Genomic DNA, 26,619 nt, shown 5'->3' on the forward strand with positions numbered 1-26,619 from the left:
CCAACCACGAGAAAGTCTCCAGGGAATGAGACGGAGCGGGGTGATTCTGTGAATGAATGTTGATGTCATAATATGTCATAAGTAGAGCTAGGATTCGTATGTAGTAAGAGCTAATACTTATATTCGGTATAGTTTATAAACATGCAAGCCATGCCCCCACTCCTTATACTTGCGATTCTTGTCATTCAGTACTTCCATTAGGGGTCTTTAATGCTCTTAACCACCACTTACAAAGCAGCGGAGGGTTTAAAAGCTGCATTTTCTAGTCCTTGTGATTTTCCTTGGATTTCGAGTCTTGTCAGCTAGGCTTAAAACCTTGTTAGCCGACATCACACCGACTCAACTATACTCAGCGTCATTCTTAACTCTTACTACATATGAATCCTAGCTCTAGTCATAAGGTCACACACGTGGATACTCGTATCTCTATTGGCTATCTCTCAAAGCACAAACGATAAGACTGATATACACATATTTATACTACCCTAGTTACAAAATTAGATCACGGTTAATCTCCTGGTCTTTTAATTCCTCCACACAGGAAATAACATATGCAGGAGAGCGCATTATTTTTAAACTGACGTTATAACGGTAATATTATCTATCTACTTCGCTCCAATAGATGACGCAATAGTAAGCACATTCCTATCACGGTTTATCTCCTGGTTGGAGAACAGTATCTTTAGTTCACAATAAGAAAATAACATAAATTGAATATTATCCCTCCAAAAAAAGACGGTGTTTCTTGCTTTGGGATCTCTCTTCGAGGACTTTTTCTCTTTATATCATGCACTTCTACAAGTCCTTGAAGGTACACATCTTTTTCATTTTTGTTTTCATTGATGTAGTTTTATTAAAAATGTCTATTCTATCTGGTATAGATACTTTCATAGAATACTGTTGATTATTTTTTCTTCTACAGAACTCTTGGAACTACACTCACTGTCCAACACCTTGACAACGAAGTGCATGATAGCAAATGAGCCATGGCTGCGTCATGGCGTTAAGCGTTAAAGCCACATGAGTCCGGGACTGATGTGGTTTTGAAAGAACTCAATATTTTAAGATTTTATAGAATGATTAGTAATGAGCGGACTCATGTTGTTTTGACTGGAAATGATGCGTCTACCCATAGTGCTTCCCATAGCATCGGTCATTTTCATAAAAATGTGGACTCATGCGGTTTTACAAATGACCGATTCAATTTAATGTAGGCATATAAATCTTTTCAGGTTTCCTTCTTGGTACAGTATCATTTCCGTGACTTAAGATGAAGGCCAGTCTGTGGTTCCTATGCTGTTGTTTTGTGTCCATCGGATGTAGTTCATTCTTACAACGTAGCTTGCCCATTTCATTTCATGTCTAGCTGCCATTGGTGTACCTTTGACACGTGTCATCTCCCTCAACTCTTTGTTCCGAATTCTATCTTTAAAACTGACGTCCAGACATTTCCTCTCTATTTTCTATACAAGTTTCTAACATTTTTATTTCCTTACTTTTTAGAGACCAAGTCAGAGCTCCGACGCAGCTATTGAATTCTTACCTCGTTATCTCCAGAGCGAATGCGCTATTTCTGAGATTGAATCCAAGTTTGGTCCACGAGGTCAGAATGTGTGTATGGACTTCACAGTGAATCGAGTTGTCAAGTGACATTCTTTTGTAGACATAAATATATTTTGTGGTATATTGAAAGATTTCTTTGTTCCTTATAACCTTTTTCTTTAACGTTAGTCATAAGTTTTTATTCTACACCTTGATTATACAGGGACATCATTTTATTTTTACTTCAATTTTTATTGTACCTGAGTTTTTGAATGTACTTCACTCCCACCCCTTCTACTAATGAAATTCAACCGTCCTCCACCCACAGAACCAAGGCCGCGTATGCAGTCAAAATCGCCTTACGTTCACAGTAAACAGTATTGAGTTAGTGAGTATAGTACGTTCCAGAAATATGGTCGCGTTTTTCAGTGAAGTAAGAGCATTCATTATTGAATCATATTTGCGAAAAGATACTGTGCGTTCGTTTGTTTACGTCGCATCCTGGTTTCCCCACCTGCTTCTGCTCACCCCTCTGTAAATACTAGTGAGTGGGCTGTCTTAGCTCTTTTCTGAAAACATTTTCTGTTAGGAATTGGACTTCTACGTAATATTACACAACTTTTAAAAATAACTTACATAAAAGGGCCTCGTTAAGTAATTAACTGTCACGTGATTTCCCCCCTTTCTACGATCATACGACATAACCATTTGGACGGACAGTAGATAGCATGCTGATTAATTTTATATTTTCGGATCGGGCAGAAGTGAAAACTGAATTTACAGTACATAAGGTACTCTTTTATAGAGTAGGTATAGAATTATTTCAACATGAGTTATTGATACGAAGGACTAAATTGGAAATTGGAATTCGGTACAATAGTCTACAATGAGATAATATGCACAAAAGAATTGAAGTCTCTATCGAAATGAACGGCCACCATTTTCAAAAAATGTGTTTAAATATCCATATTATGATTACTTTTTCTATTTAAATTCATTCTCTATATTGTACGCTAATGTGCTGTAGTCAGTATAATATACACTGCATAATGAATACGTCCGCATGGATAGCTCAGTTCGTGAGTAAAAACACATTGTTAATACAGTACTGTATTTTGATTAAAGAAAAATTATTAAACTGAAAATTGTGATATTTCCTAGTTTACGTAAATGGATGAACTACTTTTCTTCCCTCCTATACCTAGTAAAGTGATTTGCTTGTATTTTACGCCAGTATTATTAGACTCCGGTCGTGGAAGGAGGTAGCAAACAGTGTTTCAGGTTCTAAACCGTTAATCCAAAGGTATAGCCAGGTTAATATTAAAAATGTTAGTAAAAATAAAATGATGTCCCAGTACAACTTTTAACACTATATCACTTCGTAATAATATTATACAGTATATATAAATGCTTTCACGTGTTAATTAACTATGTTACATCATTGTTGACTAGTTAACACGTGAAAGCATATAGAGGGTGAGGCATAAGTATTTTTGGAAAGCGCGTGAGCATGCTCCTGGATTAAAAATAAGAACACTTCCTTATATGAAAATTTGACGGAAAATGCTTATTTATTGGAATAATAGTGACTTTTGTTTTCATAAGTATTCGATGATATTATTGTGTTGTTCTTGTTTTGATTTTGTACCGGTGTTTGTTTACAAACAACACAGTGACAAGAAAATAGTACATTGTTTTTGTTTTGATTGGACGCGGTGGTCCAGTGCCTTGGCTATCCAGATCACCCGACCTTACCCCAATACAATTTTACGTTTGGGGTCACTTGAAGGCTGTCATTAGTGAATGATGTAGGGGAGCAATTGCAACGTGTTAAAAATGCATGCCAATTGAGTTAGTTAGTTAATTATTGGGGTTTAAAAAGGGCGCGTCAGCATCTATGGCTATTTGCACCCTTATCTAAAATTCTTTACAGAACAGAGACATAATACAATAATCAGAATGCTTAAAAGAACTAAAAAACGTTGTCACGATTAAAACGAGGTACACAAATGCAGTTTCAACAGGGTGATGCATAAAACATTATAAAAATCTCAGACCTCAACTAGTATTTAAAAAGAGACAATAAAATAACAATACAAATGCTACTATAAATAAATTATCTGGCGTATTTCTAAAATACTCGGATGTAAAAGGTGCGAATGTCAAGTTTGTTAAAAAAACTATACGCTAAATAACAAATGTAACCTCCGGATGTAAAGGGTCCGGAGGACAGGAATAAAAAAAACTAAATCACCCTGTCAACTCCAGTACTCGATAAAAATCTCAGGACTGCATTTGTACAATTAAAATCATTTCCAAGAGCGTCACGAAGAGTCGGCCGAATTCCATATTGCCGACGGACACAGTCATATTTTCTACAATGCAATAAAAAATGTTCCACCGTAAGTGGAACATGGCATAGATCACACTCCGGCTGAGGCTCGCCACGTAGCAGATGGCCATGTGTCAAATGACAGTGGCCAATCCTCAACCGGGTGAGTAAGACTTCTTCGTGTCGTGACGCTCTTGTGGACGAATCCCAAACTCGAACAGTATTCTTTATTCTTCGTAATTTGTTTTCCTCTTGTGCAGACCATTCTCCTTCCCATTGCCACCATATTCTACATTTCAAATAATTTTGTAAGTCTTGCCACCTCTCGCGCCAATATACCAGAGTGCCATTCGTGGCACCATCTTTGGCTGCAGCATCTGCGGCCTCATTCCCAGGAATTCCGACATGGCCAGAAATCCACACTACTCCAATCTCGCAATCAGAGCTTAGGAGTGTGTGGAACAGCTGCTGAGTTTTTAACACAAGGGGATCATCTGAATGAGGGACTGCAAAGACTGAATGGCACTTAAAGAGTCGGAGCAAATTAGATATCTGCCCCGAGGTTCTCGAATTAAAAACAATAAAACTCTGTAAAAAGCATATAATTCTGCAGTAAAAACACTGGTATATTCGCTCAGTTTATATTTAAATATCTGTCCATTTGCAACGAAGGAGCAACCAACACAATCATTTACTCGGGATCCGTCAGTAAAAACTAAAGAATAATTTGGAAAACATGATAAAAGTTCACTAAAACGAAGTCTATAAACAAAAGCTGGTGTAAAATTCTTAAAACTTTGGCTCAGGCTTACATCAAACATGGGGCGTCGCATAATCCACGGTGGAGTGGTGGTGTATTCTAGTGTGCGAACGGATGGTAGATGGACGTCGAGCTCAGAGAGCAGTTCACGGAATCGCACGCTTGCTGGACGAGGTCTCCGTGGATTTTCACTGTATCGGCCGTAAAGAGACGAATGATGGAAAGAGTAGAAAGAATTGTGCTCAGGCTGCGAGCGGAGCTTAACCGCATACGAGCACAACAAGACATTACGTCGCCGATACAGATGGTTCCCCCGCTTCACAATACAGGCTCGCTATCCGACTCGTTCGGAAGGAACCTGTAGCGAGTCGTATCCCATGATGATGGATAGTGTCTAAGAGACGTAGCTTAGATTTATTTGCTGAGCCATAGATAAAACATCCATAATCCAGCTTGGAACGGATAAGGGCACGATAAAGACGTAAAAGCACTATGCGGTCTGCACCCCAGCGAACCCCTGACAAAAGGCGTAAAATGTTTAAAGATTTTTCACAACGCCTTCTCAAATCACGGATATGCGCCTCCCACGTTAACTTATAATCTAAGATAAGGCCCAAAAACCTCGCAGTGTCTGTATATTGCAACTCCACTCCATTAAGACGCAGTTCAGGATGTGGATGCAGTCCACGATGGTTGTAGAAATGCCAATTGATCCGTGATGACATTTGTTTGAGCGAACTCGCCAGTCGTGTGTACGTCGTGTTCAGGCATGCGTAAACAATGGAGTGGGACACATTGAGTACCTTTTGTAAAACGTTAAATGACAATTTTCCAAATACGTACTTGTGAAACAACAAAAAATAAACAAAACCGAAGTACTGTATGACAATTTCTCCAAAAAATAAGCATTTTCCTTCAAATTTTCATACAAGGAATTGTTCTTGTTTTTTATTCGCGAGCACGCTCGCGTGTTTTCCAAACATACTTATGATTCACCCTGTATATCTATTTTATATTCCGAAGTAGATGCAGGCAGTGTCAAACAAAGACAACAACAAGATGTATGAAGTGTGATGCTGGTGTACATGTAAAATATTTTATCACGTATCACACACCATAAACATTTCTGAAAATTACAATAATCTCATTGTGTGTGAGTGATATAATTTTGTGTTAATTTCATGTATTGTTGAGCTAAACAATTTATACATGTTACTGCTAAAACGATTGATGTCATATAATGCTTTTGTATGCGGATATGACTGACGTCCTGTATATAGGACACTGAAAATCTCGGATACTATCAAGATAAAAAATGTAAAAACAGCTTTGCCATGTTATATCAATAACAATTAAATAATTCATGCAAGAAAATCGTATTTTAACAAAAAATAATTCAGCCTTAGCTAGGTTAAAATATAAATCACCTAGGTACAAAACAACCATTCTTTACCGTTTCAAATTAAACTGAAGTGCCAAGCCGACTGCTATAATACAATGGCTGGCGGTATTTTCTTTGAATGTAAGTCTGAACGGGCATTATTGATTGTTGATACTGGCTACTCTTATGACAGAGTTAGCGGCGTCTCTCATAACAAAGCTTATGATTGCGAGCAACGAGATATGCCTTCCTAACGTATCGTAATACAGTGCGTTCGCTTCCCCCTGCGGCCGGGCGATGAATAGCAAGCACGCGGAGCAGCAATAATATAGCCTACCAACGTGCTGCCACTTGTGCTTAAGAATCACTCAACAGCTGTCCATCATTTTGCAGTCAGCTGATCTAATTGCGTTCTGTTTCAACAATCAGTTTGCTTTACTGAAGCGCTTAAAAAAAACGCCTCAAGGCCACGCGTGGTGGTTTCCGTAGGCAGTCAGTTTACGCTTGTAAATTTTATCAGAAGATGTCAAGAATGCATCAGTGCAGTTGGACACCACTTTCAGCATCTTTTGTAACAAGGTTAATACTCAAGTGATAACAATACATGAGTAGGATAAGCTTGAGGATTGATACACGTCGCTAACTAATGCTCCGCGCTTGCTGGCCGGCTGCAGAGAGAAGCGAACGCACTGTATAACACCAATAAGTTCTTTAATGTTATCACGTGAGACTCTCAAGGTGAAAGGGCATAATATTGAAAAAGGTGCTGTGATTGCATTGTGACACTATTATTGAAAAACTGTCCTTTTTCCGTTGGCAGACCGTTGATTAAATTTGAACTGATTGTTGCCAATGTTATTCATATCCTTTTTATTGTGGGTTTAACTTTATGTACTCTTTTAAAGAGTTATGAATAAAATGAAAAAAAAAAAATACAAAAAATTAACAGTAATAGCTTAAAAGCAGCCCTCTCAAATCTGCCGCCCTAGGCAGCTGCCTAAGCCTAAATATGCCCCTGACTAGAAAAATACTTTGTGATCATTATTAGAATCTCTGTATGGTCTACATTCATGAACCCCTTTCTGTATTGTCATTATGTGAAGACAACACATGAATAATTACACATCTAGTTTCAGAAATATATGCGGTGGTAGTTTTAAGTGATTCACTCGTTACAGGCCATAAATGATCTATATCGACATGTCAATATTATTGACATTTACCACTTTCTGCTAATCGATACGTTATATTCCTCCATTATTTTTGTAGGCCTATATCCACTTCTTTCTTTGCCTAATATTTATGTCTTTATCGATCTTGATTTCTCTTCTTTTTTTTCTTCTATTTGAAAGTAACTGAACGAAATTTTTGGTAACCTGTTTACAATGCCTGTAACACTTGCTTGTTTTCTTTCAATATATGCAAAGAAGTTTTTAATGTTTATGCTTTCACAACTAGCCTATCGCAGTGTCTAATTGAAGGGTTCAGAGCCATAGTGGGCCAAGCGCCATTTATTAAAAACGGAGAAAGCAAGAGTTAAAGTTAAGTGAATACCATAGTTTAATAAAGATTGACATATCATTTAGTTTTAATGTGTATACTTTATATTACTTGTTATACGTTTCCATTGAGTTATGTTATAACTTCATTTTAATCGTTGCTTTCTACGGTTTTAGCAAATGGCGCTTCGTCCACTATGGTTCTGAACCCTTCAATTGTCTCTCTTTCTTGATATTATCTATGACCTCAGTAAATATACATAACAATAATTCATTACGATATTAAAAAATATGTTCGATGTATTGTTAATAATTCTTCAAGAATTTAATAATTTCATATTCTCCAAATATTTTCACAGATGACACTACTATTTCGTGCTTTATATGAAATTATAGAACAATTATTCTATTCAGAATGATAGAGACAATAACACCCCACAGTTTGTGCGGACGTAATTTCGAGAGAGAATGAGTACAAGGTGCATTAGACGGCAATTGGAACTGGTGATTGAATAATAAAAGCATAGTGGGAATTTAAATCCAATTGTTTTCATGTTTGTGTGCGCCTTTGTATTCAGGTTACGTAAGCTTGTTAAATGTATTGTGAGCTAGATTTTGCCCACGTCGCATCCATGAGAATTGTTTGCGCATTATTGCTCTTCTTTATGAAGCATCCTCTCGTTTACGAAATCAATGAAATGGCTTAGGTATTCAGGAATAGTTTATACTTTTCGAAAAAAAAAATTAGCTTATTCTGTATTATTTAAGATATTATTAGTCGAGAAAAATTTTCTCTCAAAATACAAGTGGCTAGACCTAGGTATATTTTGTGTATACAACATTAAATACTTTACAGTGTTCAAGTTTCTTTGTAGGAACCATTAAAAAAAAAAAAAACAGAATACCACCTTGTGCACATTTGTGTAATATTTGAGATAAGATAACGTCTAGATCAGTGATCATTAGGGCTCGGAAGTCGAAGACCTATAAATTGCCTAAAAAGACTTAAAAAAAAGCCTAAAGTTAACCTATAAAGAACCTAAAGACTGGAAAAAGAACTGTAAAAAGGTGATCCAAATTATTTAATAATTTAGATTAATTACATATTTAATGAATATAATGTTTCAAAAATACAAAATTCTGGTGATATGCAACATACAGTGCGAAAAAGCTATATGAATGAAATGCTTCTTCCAGACGTTATACAGAATGTTTCCGGGCTAGTGTTACAAACTTTCAGGGATGATGGGGAAGGGCACATGTATCAATTTGAGATAAGGAACACTGGTCCGGAAATGATTGAGTCGAAAGTTATAAGCAAAAATAGTTGTGTGGAAATGGAATTGTAATTTGGCACCACGTGCCCACCTTCCCTTAAACTTGGGAACAGTCGTGGAAAGATGGTTGTTCCGATACAATCTGTGAGCTTGTCTACTGTTCCCATTGGCTCATCCGTATTAGAAAATTAGGTCTGTATATTCCGCTCTCGTGTACTCCTCCATTTCACTAGGACTGATCGACTGGACACTGCAACTTCTACACGTACACTGCTGTCTACAAACGTGCATATAAGGACCGATCTTGTCCATTACACATTACGCCATCTGCATTGCTTTAGTGTAGTTTCATGTCCCCATCCCTCAGACAGCGCACTGAATGGAATACTTTAAGTAGACAACGTAAACAACGTCAGATGAATACAGTATGTGTAAGATGTACAGATAAATACATATAAATGAGGTGTACAGAGGAAGAAACTTATTTCATTTCCACACAACTATTTTTGCTTGTACCTTTCGACTCATTGATTTCCGGACCAGGGTTCCTTATCTCAAATTGATTCACGTGTCCTTCCCCATCATCCCTGATAGTTTGTATATTTTTTAGATTAATATAATTGCAAGAAGGAATTCCACGTTTGTTAAGAAAGTACTTGTAAAATTTAGAATGAACGATTTTTGCCACCTAGAATGAATTCAATGAACAAGAATTGGACATTCTGGAGAAAGAAATTGAAATTAGTATAAATATAATCATTTTTGGCTTAACCACACTAGGGTTACAGAAATTGGATTTCGGAAACCTTACCTCGGTTAGCATTGGATTATATCACAATAATCATCTCCAGGTTCTTAGGTGTAAAGGATCATCGGTTTTCTGAGAGCACGTTGCGAAACATCGAGAAACTTCTGTCCACATCAACGTATGTCATTGGTGCATATTTGAAGCAAGTGAGATCTCATGGTGAATTCTTGAATTGTAAAAATGGCAGTAAAATGTATTCGAAAGACGTTGAAGTTGCAAAAAAACCATTAAGACCTAAAAAAAAGGGCTAAAAATGACCAATAAGTCAAAAAACGCAGAAAACAGGCAAAAAAGGACAAATAAAACCCACCATTTTCTGGCCTATAATGACCCGAAATGAACATGTATTATATTGGGCCTCGTCTTCGGACACTCAAAACAAAAGTATTTTTCCTCAACCTCGGAGCCCTAGTGATCATCAACTCGTTGCCCTGTGACGTCACCTCAGCTAGCCTTGCCGCCCGCTGCACTCTTGTTTCGCTTCAGCAGGCAAAGCTCTGATGAAAGAGACTGTCGGAGGTTTGCAGTGGCAGCTCCTTTTTATGGCAATTCTTTCTCATTTTGATCAGATTAAACTTAAAGTAATGTGAACGCCTAATATTGGTGTTTACGTGTATGAAATCAACTGACTGATATAGGTTATGGGACGAGGGCCTCAAGTGTAATGTCCAAGTCACACACACATGCAAGACCGTCTTCTCCATCCTTCATTCATTAAATCGCCTGAAAAATTTTCTACCCTTTCAATTAAAAAGAATTCTCATACAAACATTGGTGCTGCCACATTTTGAGTATTTCGACATTCTACTAACAGATTTAAATTCTAACTTAGCCCAAAGATTGCAGCGCGTTCATAATGCCTGCATACGTTTCATTTGCAACATCCGCAAATACGACCACATTACACCTTCCCTTGAAACGCTGCAATGGGTAAGATTACAGGACCGAAGATAATCCATTCAATAATTTTCCTATATCGCATCATCAATACTTCTTCGCCTAACTATCTCCCGGTGCGTTTTAATTTCTTATCTTCTTATCACAGCGTGGGTACTCGTTCTAAAAATGACCCTTTATTATCCATACCTTACCATAAAACAGCTCACTATTCTTCCTCTTTCACAGTATCAGCAATTCGATTCTGGAACTCTCTACCCAGCTCCCTCAGGAACTGTCGAACGATATTGCAATTTAAAAGTGAATTGTTTAAACACGTGACCAGTATTCAGGTTTAATTCTCCTTTGTGTGTATATGTATATATATATATATATATATATATATATATATATATATATATATATATATGTAATTTTCCTCAGTGTTGTACAGTTATAATTTACAGTTGAATTTGTTATTCTTGTAATTTGTAATATTGGTTCACTTACCGCTTGCATATTCATTGAATGTAACTTCTAGCCTTATATTATTTTGTAATTATTATTTAGTATGTTCGCATTATTTTACTAGACTTGTGCTTGTATAACTATACAGGGTGTTTCAAAAATACGGGGCATAATTTCAGGTATTTCCCACATGTAGACAATCAAAATAGTTCATTACAACATGTGTCCGGAAATGCTTCATTTCCGAGTTATGGCCTTCACAACATTGAAATTCACCGGAACGTTTTTCTTTCCGCAGGTCGTTGTCATTACAGAAGATGTTCAAAATGTCCACCTCCTGCTTGAATACAGACCTCACATTGATATCTCATTGACCTGCGAACACGATCCCAAACTCCAGGAGTATTGCTTATGTCCTCAGAACATGTCACAATTCGATTCCGAAGGGATTCCAAATCGGGCACCGGAGACGAATAAACCAATGATTTTAAATGGCCCCACAAGTAGAAATCGAGAGGGTTCAGATCAGGTGAGCGTGGAGGCCAAGCAATTGGGCCACCTCTACCTATCCATCGATCAGGAAACCTTCGATCCAAGTACCGGCGAGCCGTACGACTGAAGTGTGCAGGAGCGCCATCATGCAAGAAGTGAATGTGTTGACAATTGATCAGTGGAATGTCTTCTAAAACATGAGGTATGGTGTTTTCCAGGAAGTTTGTGTACGCCTGTCCCGTGTCTGTTTACAAGTACATGCACATGGGGTCCAACTAATCGATCACCAATGATACCGGCCCACATGTTGAGGGAGAACCGCACCTGGTGATGAGATGGAACAGTTGCACGTGTGTTTTCATACGCCCATACATGCTGATTGTGGAAATTTGTTATGCCATCTCATGTGAACTGTGCTTCATCTGTAAATAATACTAAGGCAGGAAAGTTCGGATTTACACCACACTGCTGCAAGAACTACTGACAGAACCTAACTCGTGCAGGGTAATCTGCTGGTGACAGAGCCTGTATACGTTGAAAATGATAAGGATACAATTGATAGTCTTTCAACAGTCTCCAGACAGTCGTATGAGGAACATTGACTTCGTGTGCTGATAGAAGGAGTCATGTTCATAGCCTCCAGAATCTCCTCCTGTACTTCTGGAGTTGTAAATCTTGGTCGTCCCCTTCCCAAACCAGGAGAGTTAAATTTTCCATACTCGCACAGACGGTAATGGAGACGTACAAATGTCTTCCGATCTGGACATTGTCGCTGTGGGTACCTCTCCTGGTACAAACGACGAGCCAGCGCAGCATTGCCGTCCGCCTTACCGTACATGAAGTGTATCTCTGCCAGCTCTTGATTTGAATACATGTCGCACAGTCTAACGCCTACACAATACTGAATTTAACCTTCAGAGTGCCCTCTTAATGTCCCCTTTGACGGCAACGACCTGCGGAAAGAAAAACGTTACGGTGAATTTCAATGTTGTGAAGGCCATAACTCGGAAATGAAACATTTCCGGACACATGTTGTAATGAACTATTTTGATAGTCTACATGTGGGAAATACATACCTGAAATTATGCCCCGTATTTTTAAACACCCTGTATAAATTTTTATTAGTGTTCTTTAAATATTAGTCTGTACAATTGTATCAGCTTCTTTTGTTTCTGGCTAAGTGGAAGAGAAGGCCTGATGGGCTTAACTTCGCCAGAATAAATAAAGAGATATATTAAAGCTGAATAAATCTGAATACTGTATTTTAGATTTCTACTTTTCCCTTTCATTTTGTTATGTTATAAAATATAATATAACTTAACTTCAGTTAATGTACTTACACACGTGTGATTCATTGCAAAATATGTGATAAAAAAAGTTACAAAACATGGTAACTGAAAGCCCATCCCTCATTGATACTATTGAATTCTGTTACAGTGAATTGTAGTCCGTCTTTCATTAAATGATATTAACGATAGTACTTAAAATGAAACAGACTCAAATGAATTAATTAACCATTAGTGAAAATATTTACTGATCTCATGTAATGCTATTTTTACGGGAATTTTGCCTTTTTCTTGCGTACTAATTGCCCAGTATTACATGATACACTATGATCTGGGCAGTGCATGAACTAGGCCTACCTTGTATTAATGGAAAACAAAATGGGAATGGTACAAATTTCTTGTTTGGATAGGTTTTTTATCCGATTATGGCAGACGTGTTTACTAAAAAAAAACAGTAGATACACATTGATCCACCGAATGCAAAAGATTATATGACAGAATTAAGAAATCACGTTACAAGAAATAAGGATAACGATATAGGACATATAATTTTACACGCTTACGAGCAGACATAAAATGCTACAAGAAGGAGATAATACGTAAACTGTAACGGAGAAGCAAAGAGTGACTCTGATGCTAAAATTTTCCATATGAATTCACAGGTTTTCCTTCTCCAATTATTTGCAAACTTCAAAATAGTTTGAGATAGATTTCTTTGCACAATTCTCACAAAACTTTCTTACAAGAGAACTCGACTTGGTCTTAGAGAGCTATCCACGGTTAATCGGAACATAAGCGTGGAAGAGAGGGAGCTTTTTATAGGAGACAAGATTTTAAAACAGCGATTATGATGTATTTATGTTGCAGTTCATTTTGTAGAACGGTCTGCATGAAGAATCTTTTCCACGGATGAATGAACTAATTGACATTATTACCACCCCAATGACAACAGCAGAATCTGAAAGATGTTTCTCTACGCTCAAAAGCATTAAGATATTACTTAGCAATACAAGTGACAGAAGACAGAGGTTTCCCTTTCTCAGGGATTTCTATAAAATAAAACTGAAAACAAAGGAGAAAGTCTTCAACCACAGAGTTATTAACGAAGATGCAGAACTAAAAGTTAGACGGATATTTGTTTGTATAAATAAGCATTAAGTCTTCGTGCGATAAAGGCCATGCTGTCGAATTTAAATATGAGTTTAATATTTGTATTGGTGTATATGACGCATATCATAAGGTAATATAAATATTAGATGGTGAACTCCCTCGCTTCGGACCCTTATTTGAACTAAGCTCAATAGAGCTGAAACTTAATTTTGATTTTAAGCTATTATTTTACATGGAAAAGGAAAGAACAGGCATTAACCACTGTTCTGAAGAACTTCAAACTTAATTTTCTAATTAACCAAGCATTTAATCAAAAAACGTAATATAGGTTTTCCATTCATTTCAGAGTAGGGGAGATTGTTGTACCTTTAGATTAGTGTACCTTTGAACATTTTTTGTTTTTATTTTTTGCTGTTACCTAGAGCAGCGTTTCTCAAACTATAGTCAGCGGACCACCTGTGGTCCTCGAGGTCTGCTCTTGTGGTCCTTCAAAAAAGGCAGAAGAAAAAATAAAATTCAAACGAATTGCGTATCAGTCTATAGCTGAAAATCTCAGAGTTTGGAAGTGACACATGGCAATCGCCTTTCACTTTTTCTCTCAGTACTGACATTTTATGAAATTTATTACCCTATCCGTCTACTGACTTCCCACTCTACTCTCAACAACAAAAGAGGGATTTAAAGCACTATGAACGTGGTGTTTCTCGCCATCTTTTCCCTGCACATCTGGCGCAGCCCCTGTAACCCAGCCAGGGATCACTCAAATTCATAACAGAGGACCGAACGTTTTCATGTATTTATGAAAGTCATAGTTGTGCCTACACTCAGTCTGCACATTGAAATGGTCACGTACTGTACGTCGTACACCAATAATACAACTCTGAGGTGACAATTTGAAACTTATTTTCCTAGTAAATATGACAAATTTTCATGGATTCGTGTTCATTGTGATATTGAAGCTAACAAACTTTCATTGAGTGAAAGAGAACAGTTAATTGAACTCTCGAATGAGACCGGACTTAAAATGAAATTCCAGTGGAAGGTATGGTTAATTTCTGGACCGCATCACAAGTGAAAAGAGAATACAATGAACTGTACAATTGTGCTTTACAGATTATAATTCAGTTTGTTTCTACGTATCTGCGTGAGGAAGGGTTTTCATCACTAACTCTAATAAAAGCAAAGTAGACTACCGAAATCGACTCGATATATGTGACAATCTCCGACTTAAGCTTACCAGCATACATCCAAATATAGAACAACTGTGCAAGAATCGGCAGGCTCATCCATCTCATTAATGTGAGTACCAACATTTATTTATTTTTTTTTTAGTTAATAAGTTAAAGATTATCCAAACTCTAATAGCCTTGAATTATTAAAGAAACAAAAATGAATTTTCTTCTATTAACATTAACATAATTAGTTAATATTAACATAAAATTAATTAAATTAATTTTAATTAATTAATTCTATTTTAAAATATAAGTATATTGATATTAAAATATACTACAAAATTATAAATTTGCTTTCGAAGGGATTAAGAGTAAGGTGGTCCGCGGAACTGTTCTGTCTTAAAAAAGTGGTCCCCACTTCAAAAAAGTTTGCGAAACGCTGACCTAGAGGACTCAAACTGAAATAGATTGTAGAGAAAACCGCTAAGTACCTCTGGTTGTAGTTTCGGCTTAATTTATTGCAAAGTGTGAGGATCTGTGAACAAAATAACTCTTTTCAGTACCAAAAGTAAACATTTTGTTCATTGATATATGTTTTCTAACAGAAACCCTGATGATATTTGTTAGTATACATCAAATACAATGTGTTCCCTGTCATCTGGTGAGTAATAACATATTTTAATTGCTATGATTTATTCGAATCTCTAGCTTTAGAAGCCATGCTTGTTTAAACGTGTACCCTCTTGTACCTTTGAACACAAAACATCTTGTACCATGGAACATGCTTCAAGGTACACAATACTATTGGTTTTGTCTTTCTTTTATTTTAAGATCATGTCACGAAGTAAGTCTGGAGTTCAGATGCAATCCAATTGATCCGAATGCCTTGAAGAAAGCTGTTGAAGCAGTTATTGCTCCTCCAGGAAATAAAATCTCAATCAGAGAGACCTGCTCTGGTTAATGATTGCAAATACATTTCAAATATGATTGTCAGTTTTACAGCTATATTCCCACCTATATTCCATGTGTTCAACTTACAAGAGGGTATGTTCCAAGGACCATGAACCTGTTGTACCTTTGACACATTACATATCCCTTCATTTTACGTATTTTTTCCATCCTTAATAGTTGTGAAGAACAGGAAAACACATACAGGAAGTTGTAAAATAATCTTCAATAATTATTTCAAGCACTTTCTCATTTTAAAAATTTCATCCCCCCCCCAAAATAATAAAATGTGAAAAGTGTTTAAAGATACAATAGTCTCCCCTACGCTATTGGGTGGTATTAATAAAAACGAAGACCTTACTTTGCTCATTTTCCTCATGAGCAAAACGAGCTTGCTTTTTCTATGAAGAAGCTCTGAAATGTCGTATTAATAAAAACTGTAGGAGCTTGCTCTTACGTACCAGAGCTTGCTCTCAGAGGTTGCTTCACTTAGCGTGGGAATTCGTATCAGTAGAGTCGTCAAACGGGTTCAGGCCAGCCACAACAAGCGATACCGCCACGTGTATTTCGATCGAAAGAATTAGTGATTGAGCTATGAGTGATACGGAGGAAGACGTTGGGAAAAAGGGAGAAAATTTATCTTTATTTATGGATATCATTAAAAAATTTCCAGTTATATTTAAGAAGTCAATGCTACCGGAATCGAGGCAAAAGAAATCTGCAGCATTTGCAAATATCAGAGAGAAGTATGAAAAAGGGTTTGGGGTGCCAATAACCGAGGCACAATTAATTAAAGAAGTGTCCAATATGAAAAATAGATTTTAAAAAATATGGGAAACAAGAACATAAAGATGAATGACTGTCCGGGTTCGTATGGGATCTTTAATTGAAAAATCCGTAGTGACACTTGTGTCGGACAAGGTTGCAGTTGGGTTTTTCTCGGGGTTCTCCCATTTCCCCTAATGAGGAATTTACATCATTCTTTCAACATTTCTCCATTCAGTCATTATTCCATAGCATTCCTCGAATGCCGGCTAGCGACGTAAGGACGGGGCTGGCCTAGGGATTAGTGGAGTTGCTTGCTCGAAACCTGGATACATAGCAAATCTTAGTGTAGTCAGCCGGTGTGAGTTTGGTAATGTGCCTAGCTTGAGGGTTAGTGCAATGATTCTTGATAGGTCGCAGTGCTGGGTCATAGTGCTCCTCTCCCGAAATTCCATTTCATTCCAATGCATAATACTTGAACTGATAATTTCATGTAGTTTACATTTGTGTGTAAGTTGTAAATAAAGAGGTATTCGACATTCTGTATGTTACCAGCTGTGATTTGATAGTAGTTTTCAGAGAGCCTTGCACGCTTTTCCTTATAATATTCTCTGTGTTCCTTTAATGCCACCAGTAATTGTTCCAACAGCATTAGCCTCTGTAAATTTTATTGTTAAGGAAATATTTAAATGCACTGCCTCTGGTTTGGTTTGTGTCACCTAAGAAATAGTCGGTTAAACAATCCACATTTTCTCGATTAAATCGGTACGAAGTTTTGTAATCTCTCGAAAGTGAATCTCTGTGCTCCTTATACAACTTTTGAGGCCATTGAATATCCATGAACTCAGCCATTTCGACACAACAGCTTCACTCTACAAGTTTCAGTTACCTATTTAGGTACCTCAGGTTTTTTGAAGCAAATGCTTCAGAGCAAGAAGCAAAACTCCGTTTTATTAATGAGTAATGCGAGGAAACTATTACGTGCTGACTTCTTGCTCAAAGGTGGAGGAAATTCTTGATGAGTAAGCTCATTTTCCTCAACTTTATTAATAGGAAAAGGAGGAAGATCACAAAATTTGAAGCAAACTCATCTTCCTCATCTTTATTAATACCACCCATTGTCTCTTTCAATCTGCAATGTTATTTCACTTCCACCATGTTATTGTGTTAATGACTTTTCTCTTCTTTCAGTTCAAGTGGTTTTATACTCTCAATATTATTTAAGCTTGGTAAATATGGCTTGTCAGTAAGGTTGTTATGAAAGTATTGCAATTTAGGGACGTTAATTCTTTAATGTTCCACGTTATAATATATCCGAATAGTCACTATTCACAGGCACTTGCTTTGTGAGAACTGCAAACACGTTATAAATTTTTTATAGTGAATTTTACAAACATTCTGCCCAGAATTCCAACGCAATGTCTTTATTTTCTTACATTCAAAAGTCCAGTTGTCGCAACCTTCTGGAAATACAGAAGTAATGTTCAATGTAGGAGTGGAAGAGTTGTCATTCTAATTACAGCAGAAAGTGTTATCTTTTCTAGTTTTCTAGTATAGAATTTCTGGATGATGCAACCAAACTACAAACTATTCTAGCAGCAATATAAGCGGCGTGAATTATGTTGAAGAGCAATACCAGGTATCAGCATATATTATTTCGCTCACACTGCAAGTGCTCATTATCTCATCTATATTTTGAACGCCAATTTTGTTTGCATTATAGTGCATTATTTCCGGATTATATACTCATCCACCACAGTCGTGGCCCGGTGAAAAGAGGAAATCAGTATGACAGGAGATAATAGTTTGGAAGAGCACGGTTTAAAGGCGCGTCAGCTGCTATGGCTATTTGCGCCCTTATCTAAAATAAAAAAAAACAACAACAATATCATAACCTGAATTCGAATACGAAGTGAAAACGTTGTCACATTCAAAAAGGTATACAAATGCATTACGAACAGGGTGGTTAATAAAATATCATTAAAGCGATCAATTTTCTTAGCATAGACAGTGTTTAAAAAGAAACAATAAAATAATGAAACAAATTCCACCAGAAACAAAATTATCTGGCGATTTATAAAAAATAAAATTCTATAAAAAAAATTCGGATGTAAAAGCCCGGGTGGAAGGTAACCTTTTACAATCCTTCTGAGATATGGTATCTCGAATTATGACAAACAAGGAAGTCTAATAATATTTTTTTCCCAGAAGGGCGGTTTTCGAAAAAAATGGTATTTTGTAACTTGAAATGATGATTAAGTTTTTCACGAAACTGCTCAAAATTGGGTTTTTATCTCAAGTAGGATGACAGAGTAAGCAATGTATGGCCATGTACAGTAGCATTTACATGGAAAATAACACAGATTTCGAATAAATCGCGTTAATAATCGTGTACACATTGCATGGGAACAGGGCTGTGACACGCTGGCAACACTGTTTCTTACGTACGAGAACAATGTGGTCCAGCTAGGTGTAAGGAGCGGACGATACGCTTACATTCACTTCATTAGTTGCAGGCTACGTGCAGTTCGAAGCAGTTGAATTCAAATTGAAATTCAAATTCAAATTTATTCACAATTTACACTTGAAATGATACATATGAATATATACCCGAAATGAGCAAATGCTCGTGCTCGGGTACAGTCCAGTAGTCTACATAAATTTTAAAGAGATCAATAATAATGTCTATGATAGAAATAATAGTAACAATAATAATAACAATAATAATAATAATAATAATAATAATAGTAATAATAATAGAATATCCGTGACGGAGATGACACAAATATAGTAATGCAAATTATTTCATTAGTAATAATAATAATAATAATAATAATAATAATAATAATAATAAAACAAAAATATTTACAATAATAAAATAAATACTAACACGGATAAAATAAAATATAGAACCACTATCGAGAATAAACACAACTTATATAAGCATATAATAACCAGAAAAAAAATGACGAACCCGAAAATCAACAGAAAAGTTCGATATATCGCAGACGACAGCAACCGCCGTATTGACATTGTGCTATGCATTATTGGTAGTAGGGGGGAGCCGAAGGTCTACGTAACTGCCGTTCTCTTCGAATCTTCTCGTACAATCATGGGAAGTTAATGCGGAAAAACGAAATGTCTACGAGTCAAAATGTTCATTATTACCAGGATAAATACAAATAATACTGAAATATATTAATCAAGTTTCAGTTATAGATCTCCCCTCTTGTGCAAGAGGTATCATATCAAAATATTTTATGAATGGTGGGGAAAATATAAATTTCGATAACTCTCTAGTGACAGAGATAGTGACAAGAAACACAACGAGATACCACAGTTTTCTAATCGTGAGTATCTGGACATGTTATTAATTTATGGCGAAACTGGTCACAATGCCGCTGCAGCTGCTCGCTTATACCGTGACAGATAACTGGATCAGGAGTGTGAAAGTTGTAGACACGCAACTGGTGGACACCTTGAACAATACCTTTGAAAAACACTGTAGAGAATGGTGTACAAAATTTAACCGTGTACCCCAGATTAATGTGTATAATTTTCATTTAGTTTCTAAGTTGTTTGTTTCTTCCAAACATTGTATTGTAATTGAGTTGCAGTGACATCAATTGTGTGATCCTCAATGTAAAATAATACTGTATTTAAAGGATTAATTTTTATGCATAATTTTTCATTCTACTGTATTATTGATGAAATTGCCTTAAAATGTAACGAAAACTACGTGTTTGTTCATACTAAATTTAGTGCTGAAAAGATACAATAACGAACATTTCATCATAGATAACGAATGACATAGTTCATCTAATTAATATGTTACGATTACATAAAGTTTGATTTGACTGCATTCTCAACAGATGTTTTTGTTACAAAACGGTATGTGTGTATATCCTCTCAAAAACCTTGCCAAGTAGATGATTGGAGTGGCATTCAGCATGCTGGGATGCAATGATGTCGCGAAGTAAACACTGCTACTATCTACAACATTGCAACATTCGTTTTCTCAAAATATTACAAAAACTTTTGGTCGTATGAAAAAATATTATTTGACAAAAGTTCCCAAATGACATGATCTATTTTGTATGTGAAGGATTGTAAAATGTTACCTTCCACCCTGTATAACAACAAAAATAATCTCCTGATATAAAGGGTTCGGAGGGTAAGAAACAACGGATCAATAAAAACTAAACCAGAGTGTCAAGCCCTCTGCTGGATAAAAATCTCAGAACTGCAAGTGCACAATTAAAATAATTCACATAGATCTCGCCGAATTGCGTATGGACGACGAACATGGTTATGTATGTATTTATTTACACTGCAAGTGGGCAAGAACCCGGTGGCAGTGGTAGCACCCGGTGGCAGTGGTTATATTTCCTGCAATGCAATAAATATGTGGTACATTCATTAAGTTCTGAGACTGAGGGCATAGTGGCGGTGTGGTGCACTAGAACGGATAGGTGGCGCCGTGATATGGTACCTTGTCAGTTAGTCTCTCATCCCAGCATCATACAGTTACGTGCATATAGTGAAAGCAGAACTATGGTCTTTGTTGTGACGGTGATTTGAATGCGCGCGTCGGAACTCGAGTATGTTGCAGTTTGAGCAACGGGCAAACGTCACGTTCTGTCAGAAATTAGGCGAAACTGCTATAACCGATCATAACTGGAGACGAAACATGGTGTTTCCTTTACGATCCGCAACTGAAGCGACAATCCGCCACCTGGAAAACGCCATTATTTCCACGACAGAAAAATCCGCAACAAGACAGGTCAAAAGGCAAGGTGATGCTTTAACAGTTTTTTTTATTCAAATGGAATTGTTCACATAGAATTCATCCCACAAGGTGCAACTGTAGACAAGTTCCTCTACAAAGAGATTCTTGGCCGTTTACGCTATTCAATTCGTCGTAAGCGTCCTGAACTTTGGCATAGGAAGAATTAGCTGTTGCTACGCGACAACGCCCCTGCACATCGCTCCATCCTTGTCCAAGAGGAACTTGCAAGGCAACAGGTCGCTGTTTTGCCACACCCTCCGTACTCACCTGATTTCGCACCATGCTATTTTTTTTCTCTTTCCCCTCATGAAATCAATCCTACGTGGGCGTAATTTTTATGCGGCCGAAAAGGTCATGACTGCCACAAGAGAAGCCGTACGGCATCTTCCTGCCAACATCTTTCAGCGGTGCTTCCAGCAGCTACATCAACGTTGGCAGACGTGCATAGCGGCCAACGGCGACTATATTGAGGGAAGATGTCTATCTGTTTAAGTGTACGCCGTATCACGCGGCATCTTCTGAGACATCCAGATTCTTGTGGGTGCCTACCCTTCAGGCGTCAGTGTCAGAACTTAATGACTGTACCACGTATTTTCTATCATAACTGGTACATGACATACATCACATTCCGGGTGGGACTCACCACGTAGGAGATGGCCATGTGTCAGGCAATGGCCAGGGACAGGTACTGTATTTATGGAAATTAATTTTATCTTTTGTGTTTTTTAATATTGGTGTCGGCGGAGAATGTTGGAGATTGATTTGTACTCTTGGCGGAGATCAATGGAAATTTTGGAAAATGAAATTATTTTGGAACTAGAGTATTAACTTAGTATGAATATTATTTTAACATTACAGATTCGTTGGATTCTGGTAAAGGTGCGTATGGCCAATAGACAATATTTTTTGGATTGAGACTATTTAAAACACATTTTAAAAGCGAAAAAAAAAAAATAAATAAAAAAACTTGCAGCCCTCAAATGAACACTTTCAAATTATTAGTGAAATGTTGAATTCTCTGTTTTTGAGTTCACTAATGCAATCACAACACATGGAATACCATGTAATGTAGCCTACTTGGATATATAACAATTCAAGTTGAAAAAAACTCGAGTATGAAATTCGCTATAAAACGATGCAATAGTAATAATTGAAGGGTTCAGAACCATAGTGGGCCAAGCGCCATTTACTAAAACCGTAGAAAACAAGGATCAAAATGAAGTTATCACCATAATTCAATGGAAACATATAGCAAGTAATATAAAGTATACACATTCAAAGTAAATGTTATGTCAATCTTCATTAAACTATGGTATTCACTTCACTTTAACCCTTGCTTTCTTCGTTTTTAATAAATGGCGCTTGGCCCACTATGGTTCTGAACCCTTCAATTTGAGAATGTGCTCATATTTAGCTATTCGAACTCTATTTCGCGATTTGTCGCGATTGTTTTATCCGCATATTATTAATCAGAATCACTTAATTCGTAAACATTAGTAAAAATCTATTGTATATCTATTATGTCGTGATTTTCGCGATCTCCATAAATACCCTGCCTTGACAATGGCCATTCTTCAACCGGGTAAGTGGACGAATCCCAAACTCGGACTGTATTCTTTATATTTCGTAATTTATTTCCCTCTAGTTCAGACCATTCTCCTTTCCATTTCCATCATATTTTATATTTCAAGTACTGTTTTATGTCTTGCCACCTCTCGCTCCAATATACCAGAGAGCCATTCATAGCATTGTCCTTGGCTGCAGCATCCGCAGCCTCATTACAAAGAATTCCTACATGACCAGGAATCCACACTACTCCAATTTCAATCTACCAAAGTCAGGGGCGGGGAAAACACGAAAATGGAAGAGTGCATTTTTCTGAATCTGTATACTAGCATGTCCCTTGGAATTTATGCTTTATTCCTTCGTAATATGCTCACAAACATAGTATTGTCAGTCACTAAATCCTGAATTAGGCGTGCAAGTTTGCAAAACGCCATTTGTAGCGATGGGTCAGAGCCATGCTATTGTTTCTTTTCGCGAAGGTGATTATTTTTATTTTGAGGGAAAATAATTTATTGTAAATATTACATGTGTGCAGGAGATGCATGACAAAGTGTCTTTTCTTCAAAATGACACTTAAAATAAAATATAAGCACAATATGATATCCCGAATATAAAAAGTATAAAACAGTTAAAATGAATGAATTCTAGAATAAATCAAAGTCACTGATATTACTTTCGCGGATCGAACTCGGCACCACAGGATTATAAATTAAGAGCTCTAACCACTAGACCACTATGGCGGCTTATAATAATAATAATAATAATAATAATAATAATAATAATAATAATAATAATAATAATAATAACAATAATAATAATCACACAACTCCATCACCTACATATGAATCTACAGTTCTTGATTCAACTATGTCTTCAGAACCAGAGTCATCATTTTCTTGGAAATGTCATCAATAAATATCGAATCATCATCAAAAAATATGTTGGTACATTCATCTAAATTTTCAGGTTCAGCAGCGTGTCTGTAACTTGACTTATCGCGCGAGGTCTACGTTTCTCAAATGACACATCAGATGACGTCAATCTCACGTGCGAAGTTATTAGAGTGATCAAGTTGCCATTTCAATATAACACAAACAAAGGTGTGGTGCAAGATATCCTAAGAAGATAAGAACGTAGGCCCGTTTCTTGGTAATATATGAAACTAAATAAAACCCATGGATTTCTCAGACCCATGCGCGACTAATATTAAGGGAACGTTTGTGAAGAAATTATACACTATGTCCCGTAGAATCATAAATAAATATAGAAATATAAATATCTCGTCACTCAGTGAATTTAGAAATATGTTTCTCATCTTGTCTTATGTAGAAACTCTCCAAGTTTAGTAACAAAATTATGACTCTAGTGCGCAAGCGCGGGGTATGACCAAATACCAAAGAGTTAGAAAGTGCCAAATACCTTGCTATAATAATACCAGACAGCTAGCAGTTCTGCGCGCGAACGACGCTGGTGCTGCTACCTAGGCGGCCGGTGTGGCGATACTCGCGAAACAAGCTGTAATCAACTGCAATGTATATTGTTGCTGGGCTAGTTAATAGTTTTATTAATTAGTGCTGTGTTATAATGTTCGGGTATATATGTGCTGTTTATAACTGCTATAATTACAGTATTACAAATTGCTCCAAATCGTACTTTCGATTTCCGAGAGTACATAAAACGTGAGTCAACAAAATTCTGTAGTAGGCCTAATGGCTTTGCCTCTGTGTTGACAGAACAATAAAAATTAGGATTTTATTTAGGCCTAATAAATGAATAGAAGTTAAAATATAATGGAAATTTTAAGGTTTTAGCAAAATTAAGTTTTATTGTTGTCCACATGCCTTTACTAATTATTACAAGCATCAGATTACTACCATTTTTATCTTTGCAGTTATCAGCAATGGGTATATAAAGCGTTATTGTAAATTCATTCTTAATATCAGAATTAATTTTGTCTCACTAAAGCAAATGAAAAATACGCAACAATTAATTACAGAAAATAATATGAAGCATGCAATATTTCTCATAATATGTAGCTTTGATATATAGTAATGTTACATTAAATACGGTACTATTCAACATTTCTTAAGTGTTTCTTACATTATTCCACATTAGTACCTCATGTTTTAAACAATAGTCCGATTCCCGCTATGTTAATATTTGTATTTGTGGACGTAATTCCACGCCACTCCGCTAGATGTCAAGTCCGCGATATTTCGCACTCACGCCAATGCTGCTAGTATACAGCTGTCCGGCATTATTATAGTAAGGTATTTGGTATGACAACACATAGAGTTGAAATGGCGGAATTTACGGTACAGTAGAAAGTGAAATGTTGTTATTGGTTAGTCCAATTGAAGTTCCCAATTGCAGTACAAAGACGATTTAAGCAGGAATACGGTGCAAATACTCCAGAGCGTCATACCATTGTGAAATGGTAAAACCAGCTGTTGGAAATAGGCTCTGTGTTAAGGAAGAAGGGAAGCGGTAAAAAAAGCAGTGTCCGCAACTGAAGTTGAAGATGTTAGGCAAGCATTTCAGCGCAGCCCAAGGAAATCAATTCGACGGGCCAGTTCAGAGCTGAGCATTCCGAAGTCGACTGTTCACAACCAGTGTTGCCAACTCAGAATTCCATTTACCGCTGCACAAGCTAAAAACCGCTCAACTGTAGTTGAAAAACTCCAGATTTTTCTTAACATCACTTCCAAATTTGAAATACAAACTATACAGTTTTAGGAACTGGAGAATTTTATAAAAATGTAGACTAAATTATGGAAAGTGTGTATCACTTCGTAGGCTCTATGTTCTATGTAAAATCGTATGTACAATTAAATCTGAATATTTTGCATTCAATATCACATTACACCATTTATATCGAGCTTTCCAACTATCATCGGCAACTTCTTCTACCCAATCTTTCAACACAGTATGTTTTTTCACACAACTATTATAAACTTTTGTAAGTATGGAGTTTTACGCGGCATATTTCTTCAAAATTGAATGAAATAGATCAAGAATAATATACTGGACCGAAAACAATCACATTCACAATCACACCAGTCGGTTCGAAATCTGATTTCACACTGAGCTGGAGACGTGCCTGCCAACAATAAGTCTGGTTTTAAGTTTAAATACATATGGCTATGGTACATAAACTACAATGCGTAATGGTAAATTAAATAATATATAATATAAGACGACATTAAGATATATGGATCATATGAGGAGACAAAGAGGAAAGCAGAAAGTAGGAAACCTGGAGAATGCTGGGTTTGTAGTGAAAGATCTGTCCATGGACAGAACACTATGAACGAATGAATGAATCATAATATAAGTTATCATAAATGAAAATAATAATTCAGTTCATTATCTAATATTTATGATTAAACATATCAATTCATTTAAAAAAAAAACAATGCATACATGAGTAGATGAGAGTTTACGAATGTGCCATACCTTATTTGTACGACAACAATGGATGAGGCAGGAAATGGACATGGTTGTACCAAATCGAGTTAACATAAAACATTGATATTTTATACTCGCAC

The 26,619-nt window shown here is 36.5% G+C and overlaps 1 protein-coding gene across 1 annotated transcript in view; it reads right to left on the reverse strand.

The window, feature by feature from the left end:
* TrissinR (Trissin receptor) overlaps positions 1-26,619 on the reverse strand; it is a 48,828-nt gene that overhangs the window by 12,734 nt on the left and 9,475 nt on the right. Inside the window, exon 2 of the mRNA XM_069829836.1 lies at positions 13,660-13,679. Within this exon, the coding sequence (XP_069685937.1) occupies positions 13,660-13,679 (20 nt within the window). The remainder of the gene's footprint in view (positions 1-13,659; positions 13,680-26,619) is intronic.

The sequence above is a fragment of the Periplaneta americana genome, chromosome 6 (assembly GCF_040183065.1).
Source record: "Periplaneta americana isolate PAMFEO1 chromosome 6, P.americana_PAMFEO1_priV1, whole genome shotgun sequence".
In the NCBI taxonomy this organism is placed as follows: domain Eukaryota; kingdom Metazoa; phylum Arthropoda; class Insecta; order Blattodea; family Blattidae; genus Periplaneta; species Periplaneta americana.